This window comes from Micromesistius poutassou (assembly GCF_964030765.1).
Source record: "Micromesistius poutassou genome assembly, chromosome: 21".
In the NCBI taxonomy this organism is placed as follows: domain Eukaryota; kingdom Metazoa; phylum Chordata; class Actinopteri; order Gadiformes; family Gadidae; genus Micromesistius; species Micromesistius poutassou.
In genome coordinates, this window is record NC_140291.1 from 3,958,141 (window position 1) to 3,969,016 (window position 10,876).

At 41.2% G+C, this 10,876-nt stretch overlaps 3 protein-coding genes across 4 annotated transcripts; all 3 read left to right on the top strand.

Moving 5' to 3' along the window:
- Window positions 1-498: 498 nt before the first annotated feature.
- Window positions 499-3,252, top strand: ndr2 (nodal-related 2; the record flags this gene model as incomplete). The annotated part of the gene is made up of 3 exons (XM_084485253.1): window positions 499-763; window positions 1,960-2,765; window positions 3,100-3,252. The coding sequence occupies 3 exons, from the start codon at window positions 499-501 to the stop codon at window positions 3,250-3,252; spliced, it is 1,224 nt and encodes a 407-aa protein (XP_084341379.1).
- Window positions 3,253-4,704: 1,452 nt separating this feature from the next.
- On the top strand, window positions 4,705-7,158 carry lrrc20 (leucine rich repeat containing 20). 2 transcript variants are annotated; one of them, XM_084485449.1, is made up of 5 exons: window positions 4,705-4,951; window positions 5,373-5,456; window positions 5,757-5,906; window positions 6,075-6,242; window positions 6,606-7,158. In XM_084485449.1, exons 2-5 carry the CDS (start codon window positions 5,387-5,389, stop codon window positions 6,740-6,742), a joined length of 525 nt encoding a protein of 174 aa, XP_084341575.1. In that variant the 5' UTR covers window positions 4,705-4,951; window positions 5,373-5,386; the 3' UTR covers window positions 6,743-7,158. The 2 variants fall into 2 exon arrangements, with proteins under 2 accessions (XP_084341575.1, XP_084341576.1); XM_084485450.1 differs by having other exon boundaries at window positions 4,705-4,947.
- A 789-nt stretch (window positions 7,159-7,947) lies between these two features.
- ppa1a (inorganic pyrophosphatase 1a) lies at window positions 7,948-10,826 on the top strand (the record flags this gene model as incomplete). The annotated part of the gene is made up of 10 exons (XM_084485559.1): window positions 7,948-8,008; window positions 8,242-8,303; window positions 8,617-8,670; window positions 8,912-9,031; window positions 9,132-9,218; window positions 9,296-9,422; window positions 9,648-9,775; window positions 9,862-9,947; window positions 10,242-10,311; window positions 10,746-10,826. 10 exons carry the CDS (start codon window positions 7,948-7,950, stop codon window positions 10,824-10,826), a joined length of 876 nt encoding a protein of 291 aa, XP_084341685.1.
- Between the last annotated feature and the right edge of the window lie 50 nt (window positions 10,827-10,876).

A 10,876-nucleotide genomic window follows, 5' to 3' on the forward strand; every position in this document is an offset into this window, starting at 1 on the left:
TTATAAGATGAACATATCAACATTATAATAAAAAGGGCTAAATAATTACCAAAAGCGGTTTTTTTCTTTAAACAATGAATGACCAATATGAGAAACAAGGGAATAATACCCAAAACACAGTAATTAAGATGATAGATTAACCAATGGGATAAATGTATGTTTAATAGACACAGAAGGCCCCGTGAGAGTAATGAGCTGGGATCCTTAGTTGACACGCACCTATCTAAAGAGGATGTCCTAAAGAGATGAAACAATAATGGAGATGAGATAGTCCCAACCGTAGAATATGGTACAAACAGTTGCGCTCATTGTAAATATGCACTCAGGGACGCTCATTAACAAATGAATGGATGATGACCTGTCAGGTCGCGAGTCCTGAAGACGCATGTCAATTTCCTTTAATGTTCTCAACTACTTGTTAAATATGCAAGAGGTGCTGAGGGTATATAAGACACCCTAATCTCTCAGGATGGAATTTGTCATCACCGTGGCTGAAGCATGCACTCACTCGGAGCTCTAGGTGCGCTGCTGCACGCATCTTTCCTCGTGTTACTGGTGCAGGGGATTCATAAGACGAGAGATAACGCGTACAAGAGGTCGTTGCATCGTTTTCCCGCGATGGACCGCACAACTGGATTTCACCTGCCGATCTATATGGTGCATCTCTACCGGAATTTCAGATCCAATTTATCTCGACCCATGGATGCTATGGAGCAGACAGCGGTGAAACAGGCGGACACTGTGAAGAGTGTGATGGCGAAAAGTAAGACCCGTTTTTATTTGCTTATTTGATAGGGTTTTTGGAAGTTGAACTGAACTGGCATACACTTGAATGGTAGAATGTATCCCAATAGTTGGATTTTATTGCATCTGAGTCAATATCGCGATAAAATAGGATGGCTGTTTATCCTGCAATTATAAGCAATAAACCCAGAGGTCTTTTTTTTTCTTTTCATTTTTGGTCTTAGGTAAAAAAAAATTCGAATTCCTTCTACAACCTTTTTTTCTTAAACTGTTAAGCTTTTGTTGGACACTTTTTGACAATTTCTCACCTTGCCATAATACATGAAACGTAAAGGTCGTTGAAATGTTAGTGTTTTCTAGTATAGGCCTCCCTTAATAGACTGTCAAAGCCGTGCGCCAGACGAACTGAGAGGCTTTCAATCCACATTCGTGTTTGGCTCAATAACCCCAGTGGGGATCAGCGTGTGAAAAGACTGGTTTTCAGTCTAATTCTCAAAGCAAACCGCTTTTTCTTAAATAGGTGATGTTGATTAGCTATCTTGCCAGACATCCCCTATACAAATCTCTTGTTAACTCAAATCAACAACTTCCCTTAGTTCTTTTCACACTTTGCTTGATTAGATTAGAAGCTGGACATCTTAGCAGAGGCGGGATTTAACTTGATGCACTGGCAAACCAACGAAGTTTACCCTCCCTGGCAAAGCCAATTTCACAACAGTGTTAGGTGTTAGAGTTCTTACCTATTTGTTTGAATGAGGATATGCAGAAGCCCAGAAAGCCATGTATGTGTTAAATGATTGGTTTCGACCCGGTGTTTGCTTTGAGTGGATTAATAGCGGCAGCCTCACCCACTGAAATGTAAGCACCCTCGTTACAAATTAAGATGAGTTGCGCTTTTAATCAACAGTGTAATTCAATGGATCAGTACGATGGGCGATACAGTGGCAAAATGTTTAAAACGCTTTCATCTTTTAAATCTATGATGTATCCCCCCCCACCCCTCCCTATGAATCACACATTTTTTCGCAGCCCAATTGACTTAAACGCTTTTATGCCCAATCTAGTTTATAGTGGATTTTGTATTTCTTTATCGAAAAAGCCTGTGTTTAAACAGGTTTTATTTCTGCTACAATATGTGCATTCCTTTTACAAAGAAAAAAGTGATCACACTGTGAACCATCACTAAACATTGTCCACTCCCCCCCCTCCCCCCAGATGTGACCTACAGACAGAGACGCTGGATGGTGACCTTTAACCTCCACACGCTGGTGGCCGAGAAGCAGATTCAGGCGGCCGAGCTGCGGATCAGACTCCCGCGCTCCGAGAGCGTGACCAACATCTCCGTGGACATCTACCACCAGCAGGACCGGCCGTGCCTCCAGGGCCGGGCCTGCCACCGGCCCCAACTGGTGGGCTCCCTCACGGCGGCGGCGGTGATCAGCTCGTCCCAGAGCTGGAAGGTGTTCAACGTGACCGGCCCCCTGCTGCGGTGGCTCCAGGAGAACCAGCCGTCCAGGGGCCGTCGCAAAAGAGGCCCCGCCAAGAAGTGGAGGAAGAGGAAAGCGGAGACGAGGGGAGGCCCGCCGTCGGTTCCTCTCCCTCCCTATCCCGTCCCCCCAGGGGGGCCCAAGAGGGAGCAGGGGGTGAGCGACCGGGCCCTGCTGGTGGTCTTCTCTCACACGGGCCTGGACGAGGACTCCAAGGCCAAAGCCAGTCTCCTGCACACGGCCGAGCAGTCCAGGTTCTGGTCCCCCGCCGAGAACAAGAAGGCTGAGGGCCGCAAGAGGAAACGCAGCAAGCGGGGTCAGAGGGAGCATGTGACCAGGGGCCCCCAGGGGTCCAGCAGGGTGAGCGGGGACAAGTCGCTCTGTCGAAGGGTCGACCTGCAAGTGGACTTCAACCAAATCGGCTGGGGCTCGTGGATCATCTTCCCCAAAAGATATAACGCGTACCGGTGCGAGGGGGACTGTCCCAGCCCACTGGGGGAGGACCTGAATCCCACCAACCACGCATACATGCAGGTGAGTGTTGTGTCTGGGGCTGAATTGTACCACCATGTGTCAAGATGTCTTTCACCCATCCATATAACAGACCAGTTTTGTAATAATACAATTGTAACCGATTCCAAGGGGATTAGCTCGTTTTACTATCTGAAAGCAAGGGTAGCTTAATAGTTATATAAACTATATATTTATATTCCTATTCTGGGACTGCACGGTCACAAACCCCATTACGACATAACAATCATGTAACTACCATTTGATTGGGCTTGATAGACAAGAGGTTTAATCAGAGAGCGCAATATACCTTGTTTAATGTGTGTACTTACAGATATATTTTATTTTATTCCTTCAGAGTCTACTGAAGCATTTCCACCCGGACCGCGTGGTTTCGCCCTGCTGCGCTCCGACCAAGATGAGTCCTCTCAGTATGCTCTACTATGAGAACGGAGAGATGCTTCTCAGACACCACGAAGACATGATTGTGGACGAGTGCGGCTGTCAATAAGAGACTATGAACAGGTGACATACGGCAGGCCGCTTTGTTGGCTACAGAGGTGAAAGACGTGTGGAACAAGGAAGAGACTGAACCAGAACACTTAGCTTCGGCCCAGTGTTTGGCCGAAGGGATAAAGCGCTTGATGTGCACAGAGTTTTATGGTAATTATTGTAAAGTCTGGTTAAGTTTATCATGACACAGTGTGTCAAAATGTATTCAAACTATAACCCAGCTTGAAAAATAAAAAAAAGGTAAATGTTTAACCAAGCTTTCCCATACAATGACTTAAAGTCATTGATAACCATAAATAATGTGTTTGTTTATACCACTTTGTTAATTTTCCAATACAAAATGGTGATGATGTTTTACTTCAGCACTGTTTATTTTTTTATTGTATCAATTTGTATTGCTGTAAATTATGTATATTTATTGTAAATATTAAAAAGTGTGCATATTTATGGAAATTACTAAATTGTACACTATTTGACAACTTGTGTGCTGTATCTTTTTACATTTTATATGGTGTTAATAAGTTGAATTTACAGTACATATATTTATATAAAATCATACACATTATATGTAAAGGAACCATGTTGTATCCTGAATTGTTATTTGACAAACTACAAATCCCACAACATAGTTTTCTGTTATCTTGTCAACACTGTCTCATAGTAACAAAAGCATCAACACCATCCCCAAAGACCTGGACTATTCTGATTTTGAATGACAGCTCTCCATTTCTCTTAACAGTTACCCATAGCCTTTTCTATTGCAGGTACAGTGACTTTACAAATAGGCAAATTCTAGCCAGTACTACACACTATAGGTTTGTAATAGCATAGGGGTGCATATAGTATTATTACATAGAGGAATGCATTGTCGTCAAGACTGTTCCAGTTTATTGAAAATACATGAAAGGTTGGTTCGTGTTGGGATTCCAACGGAGTCAATACGAAACTGAAGAGGGCTTCTACAATTCAGGATTTACAGGTAATACTGGATATAACAAATGTTTTCTTTCTCAATCTGAATGCCACAAGCACACTTAACTTAAAGAAAGGTTAAAAAGGTTAAAATACAGGGTTAGGGTTATATATAAGTAATAAAAAACGAAATAGCCTATAAGTGTAGAAAATCTACACTTGAATTATAAACTCATAGTCTGGAGAATATATTGTTATAACAGGACTAGGCTCTTGTGGTCTAACAATGTTACATTTCAGAATAATTATAGGGCTACAATAAATTTTTTATATATGGCTTACTTAAGATTTACTGAATCTTGCAAACGTATAAACAATTTTCTCTGATTAGGCAGAATATTTGTCAGTTATAGGCTATTTTCTATGGTTAGGGTGAAACTAGTCTGCATTTCGATGCGCAACTTTGAGGCGCTCGAATAATGCGTCTTGGGTAGCGCAACCTTCTTTTGATACAATCCAAAAAGTTGCATTAGGTTACTACACTGGTTATACGGTGTTTCTGTAACCTACAATTGATTAAAAAAAGCATCCGATTATAATTCAAAGATTTTAGCGTCAAAGGGGATATCATCTCTCGTTTGCGTGGTGATCTCCCGTGCTAAAAATAATCTGTAACTTGAGTTGAGTGTAGTTTTGTGAATGAATAGATATGATTGGATAGCAGGCTGCTAAAGCTATTTTACATCTCCAGCTGTCAAACCCTGTTCAGTTTTCCCCAAGGGTAGGTAAGTTGGTTATTCACGTAGATCTATCTAGCAGTCAAGGTCTATATGTGTACTATCATAGCAATAGCAATCATATTTCTTGGTACATAATGGGCCATTTTGGATGGCAGAGAAGCCCCTCTCAGCTTGCACAAAACAATGGGAAGATTCAGCAGACCTTGGATTTCTATGTTGTCAATTTACCATAATCTTGAGACCGATGATATTCTCTTGAGACTGATGATATTCTTTCTCTTAAGAACATAGTCGTCAACCTCAAATGACAAACCTACGTCTACTGTACATTTTGGCCGGCTTCTTGTCCGCCACATGTTTAAAGCCTCACCTTTCCTTGTTCATTTGATGATCAAGTTATGTGGGTTTGGTTGACAACCTGTCTTTTAGAATTGTAAACAGTGTAAAAATGCATTATTTCCCTCAGGAATATACTGAAAAATGGCTGAGGCAGTCGCAAATGTGGCCCGAAGAGTCAATGACACAGTGGAGGAAGGAAAGGATTGTTTAGGTAAGACTGAGCTCTTTCTCTCGATATGTTTCTCTCTCTAGTTCTCTACGATTGTTGTATTTTCTGTATGAGAAGAATGGTTGAATGTAAAGTCAGTGGCACCACCATATATGTACATATCCAGAAGAGCTCCAGGTTCATGCAGTTTAAGAATTCACCAGTAGGTGGTGTTAACGGCTTTGATAACAAGGGGTTCTTTTAATTCAACAACTCACATTTTATCATCAAATGTACATTTTATTAAACGGTTAACGGTTAATACGGTGAATAAACAATTTATTTTTTTTCCTTTTCCTCCAGACCTGTCAAACTGCAAGTTAATTAATTTCCCAGATGGTGTATTCAAGATCCTTAAAAGTGTTTTAGAAAACATCCATGCGGTAACATTGGCTGACAATGTTATGAAGGTCATTTCCAGCAAATTCTTTGGCAGCTTTACCCATCTACAAGGTACGTGTTGTCTCTGTTCTTTTGAGTGTCTTATGCTACCCTAAATATAAAAAATGAGAGAATGCACTCAATATGTTTTCCATGTTGAGCGTGTTATGTCATGTCATTCACGAAACAAAACCTTTTTAATTTAAATGTACTATATCATTTGCATCTTGTCCCTGGCAGAGCTGGATCTGCACTGCAATGTTCTCACCAAACTGCCCGATGCAGTGGCCGACGTGGAGCACTTGAAGGTCATCGATCTGGCCAATAACAAGTTCTCTGTGTTCCCGGAGAAGCTCTTAGAAATAGCCACCCTGGAGACCATTAACCTGGAGGGGAATAGCATCACAGGTAATGATGCAGTATGTGGTGTACCGTGTATTTATCCAGTGAGCCGCAGGATCAGGTAGGTTAAGGTTAAGATATCTTGCTCAAGGATGCCTACAGGTAAACTGCAGACACTGCTGCTGGGGATCGAACCCACAACCTTTCGGTTGGGAGGCGAAAGGAAGCGGATATGCCTTTCATTAAGCGTTGATTAAGTGTAGACATAGTACATGATGTGGTAACTTTTGATACGTTTTTAATCGTATTAAGTGAATAAAGTGCCTTTTGCATGTTTAGAAACAGGGTTGATTAATGCGAAAAGGATTGTGTAGACTCAACGCACATCCACTCACTGACACAACGTGTTGTTTGCCTTCCACCCCACAGAGATCCCAGTGGAGAGGCTTTCCGCTATGCCTGCACTGAAGTGGATAAACATCAAGTCGAATCCTTTGGACAAAGACACTCTGACTGCTCTGCAAACTCCCCACCAATTTGAAATTCTGTTTACAGCCGATGCTTGAGCAAGCGCTTCCCAGAGGGTCGTCGCATCATGACAAGTTGCCTTTCGGTGTGGGAACTTTTTTATTCAATTTAGCATTTTTTAACTGTGCCTCAAGGTGGAGTGTAACACAGCATGGATTTATACGATTAGGGACGGGAAATAAAGATAAAGGCAGACGTTGACAAGGATTTGTGACTTCCAACGTGTGTGTGGTGCTAAAGCCTATCAGCTGGAAGAGAATGGAAGCTGGTGTTTGGATGACTTGGAATACTCTCTGTTGGACCAGTGTGAGAATAATTAGGGTGACGTGGCAATTTCTTTTCCTCAAGCCTCTTCTGGATTTTATTTGATAAAAGAAAAACATCATGGTGACTGTTTACATGTTATTTATGAACTTTGGAGACTGAAGTGTTTTAATTAAACATTTGCTGATCACTTCCTTCCACAAAGATGTGTTTTTTATTCACCCTGAAATGTGTAAGTGTGTCGCCTGGTTTATAGGACATAATAATGCCCATGTCACACTGTTCTAACCTTACGTTTCTTAATTAATTAAGAAACGTATGAACTTATTAATTAACTTTTAATATGTAAAAAAGCACTATTATACTACTATATCTATTTATATAGACATGAATGCAGTTTTAAACAAACCACCTCATATATTTAGTTTGACCCTTCTAAGGTGCACCCTTAAATACATGATCAAACAGTGAAACACAAAGGCCAAATGTCCTAACTTAGCAGCCCCACTAATCCCTCTTCTTAATTGGTTTACTGCTAACACAGGTCAGCCCCATCTGTTTTTGATCATGTGAATGTCTGCAAGGGCTCTCAAGAATTGCTATGGGGTAAAAGAAAAACACTTGTGTCACTCAGCACGGAATATATATCTGGTAACCATGGTACCAACCATGTGCTAAAGCTGCACTGAGGATGAAGCAAAGATAAACACGCTCTTGTCCCTCTCAAACTCCTGGACTCTTTAGTCCACACTACTGGCGGCATCTTATCTCGCTGAGAAAAATATGAGAAAGCCAAGGTGCCTACCAACCACCTACAGGATTGGGTCACATGACACCACATAACACCACTGATCCCTGTGTGTCGATGCTCGCCTACCTTCCCTGTCCTGTCAGAGACAGGACTTAGGGCCAAGGGAGCTGCTTACCTCTGCCTCTATATCCCATCACGGTGCACACTTGCTTTGAAACGACAACAGCCATGAGCTATTCTATCGAGGAGAGGGGCAGCCCAAATACCCCGGACTACAGGGTGTACTTCAGTAAGTACTTATTTTGTTTTATCATTAAGACGGTTGATCAAGTGGTGAGCAAAACAACCTAAGGGTTATTTTTGCAAGGCTAATCCCATTCAAAGGTTCCTGTCTTATTATATCTCACTCATTACTACTACTACTACTACTACTACTACTACTACTACTACTTATAATATTACTACTACTACTATTACTAACAATACTATGCATAATGTATGGTCACACCTCTCTTTGTGTAGAAAAAGAGGGAAAGTATATTTCTCCATTCCACGACATACCGATCTACGCCGATGAAGCAGAGGTGAGAAACATGTCTCATGCCGTTGTAGTTACCTGCATACAAAGATGGGAAGGGGTTTTTAAATGTTAATCATTGTGATACCTGTTCTCTTCATTTAACACAATCACACAATAGAATTATGTGTTTTCTTAGCGAAAACCCTTGGGGTCATGGGAGGTTTGAGTAGTCTTTTAGAGATACTGAGACGCTTTCCATTAAATATGTCCAAAAGATGATTTATAGAACATAATACGGGTGGGAAAAATATCATGCATTCCAGAGAAATGATAAGTACATTAGTACAAGTACATTTACCTCTACATTTATGCTTCAGAATATTTTCCATGCTGTGGTGGAGATTCCGAGGTGGACAAATGCCAAAATGGAGGTAATATCTCCCAACATAAATATTGATCAACAAATTACCTTCTGACTTATTTCTTAATTAATTAATTAATTACAATATGATGGTTATTATTAATAAAACGTAACATTGTCTGTTGTTGATTTTTTCCAATACAATATATTTTGCAACAACCCATGCCTTAACGATTATTTGTCATAAATTCTAGTGCATTCTTATGTTCTTTCCAAAATTTCTTTCCTCCACATTGTTGAATTGTTCTCAGATTGCCACCAAAGACGCCCTCAACCCGCTTGTACAGGACACCAAGAAGGGCAATCTGCGCTATGTAGCCAACGTGTTTCCTCACAAGGGCTACATCTGGAACTACGGAGCCATCCCACAGGTGAATTCACCTGTTTGAAAACCTTGTCATTTCCCATGATCAGCATCATTCAACCACTGTTGTAATGTCACATGCATATTATGTGACCAACGTGTGACAGACATGGGAAGACCCCGGACACAAAGACTGTGACACGGGATGCTGTGGCGATAACGACCCTATTGATATTTGTGACATAGGCAATAAGGTAAGAGAACGACTCATTCAACTCTAGCCCAACTCCATTAATAGTCCATTAAATTGACCCAATGTTTTTTTTCCCAGGTGTGCTCCAGAGGAGAGGTAATCAAAATTAAGGTGCTAGGCACCCTGGCTCTGATCGACGAAGGGGAGACTGACTGGAAGGTCATCGTGATCAATACAGAGGACCCAGAGGCGGCAGACTTTAATAGTAAGAGTAACGCCTGCTCGCCTATTCAAATTACATCCAAAATCCTATGTAATACATGTAAGGAAGGCTACATGTAACGTGTATAAGGAATCACATGTCATGTGTGTAAATAAGATGAATAAAGAGTCATGGATGAAATGTTATGCAAACCTGATAGTGAGGGTAGGCCTACTAGTTAGTGGCCACAAAAGGGTTAGGTGTCATTCTGTTTGCTCACCTGCACAGGTATTGATGATGTCAGAAGACTCAAGCCCGGCTACCTTGAGGCCACTTTCGATTGGTTCAAGAGATACAAAGTCCCGGATGGAAAACCTGAAAACCAGTTTGCATTCAATGGAGAATTTAAAGACAGGGTACATAGAATTCAGAAGTCACACTTGGCACAATAGAAGCACACACCCCAAAATGCTGAAATAGAATGTGACTACCTGTGTTCCAGGACTTTGCCATTGAGACTGTGAAAAGTACTCATGAGTTCTGGAAGGCACTTGTTGGCAAGAAGACTGATGCTGGTGGATTAAATTGGTGAGGAGTTGGTTTAACCCGTTCATCTATCCACCATCACATCTCATAAACGGTACACTGTACAGGAAAGTAGTAGCAGTTCACATAGTGAGTTAAGAATAGTCAAAAAACAAACAAAGAAGAAGTATTTTCAAAGTTCAGTCTGCTGGCCTTATGTCTTCCCTGATACATATCTTCTTCTGCAATCTTTTTTGGATATAAATATAATATTTTGTATGCTCATTTTTGCTAAGAAAGTTCTTCCCTTTCTTGTGCTCCTATCTCTCCCGGGGCCTGGGGGCCGTGCCAAGTCAGCATGAACACCTGTGTGTCGGACAGTCCCTTCCTGTGCTCCAGCGGCGATGCCAAGGCCACAGTGGACGCAGTGAGCTCCTCTCTCATCATTGGGTGTCATGTGACTAGAATCTTTGTGTTTTCCTGTGACAGTGAGCTGTCAAGAAAAAATTACAGCATATTTAACTGAAGTAACAAAATGGAGACTCATGCATAAAATACTGGTATAGATACATACAGTAGCCTACCTATACCTGAAAAAAATATTTTTTATTTTAAAACCTTGACATATTTCTTTTTTTTGTTTATTGTTTGTTTACTTTACCTATTACCTCAATACATGCTTTTTTTTATCTTACAGACGGCTGCTTTTGGAGCAGAGGAATGCATTCCGAGTGCAGGTGTGTGTGTGTGTGTGTGTGTGTGTGTGTGTGTGTGTGTGTGTGTGTGTGTGTGTGTGTGTGTATACTCTTTTTATAATTGCTTTCCCCAGCGATGACATAACAATCTTTTCTTCTCTTTCAGTTGACAAAAGCTTTTTCTATGAGAAGTAAGAAGGTCTGGAATGAAGACCTGAAGAATTTGATTGAATCCAATGATATTTGAAGATAACACTAACACTAACACTGTGACATTTGATGTATCCCACCATAAAG

What these genes read in the sequence shown, in the direction of transcription:
- lrrc20 (XM_084485449.1), top strand. Translation starts at nt 5,387, where the DNA reads ATGGCTGAGGCAGTCGCAAATGTGGCCCGAAGAGTCAATGACACAGTG. An exon ending in CAGCTTTACCCATCTACAAG is followed by an intron (nt 5,907 to 6,074) that starts GTACGTGTTGTC and finishes TGTCCCTGGCAG; the next exon opens with AGCTGGATCTGCACTGCAAT. An exon ending in GGAGGGGAATAGCATCACAG is followed by an intron (nt 6,243 to 6,605) that starts GTAATGATGCAG and finishes TCCACCCCACAG; the next exon opens with AGATCCCAGTGGAGAGGCTT.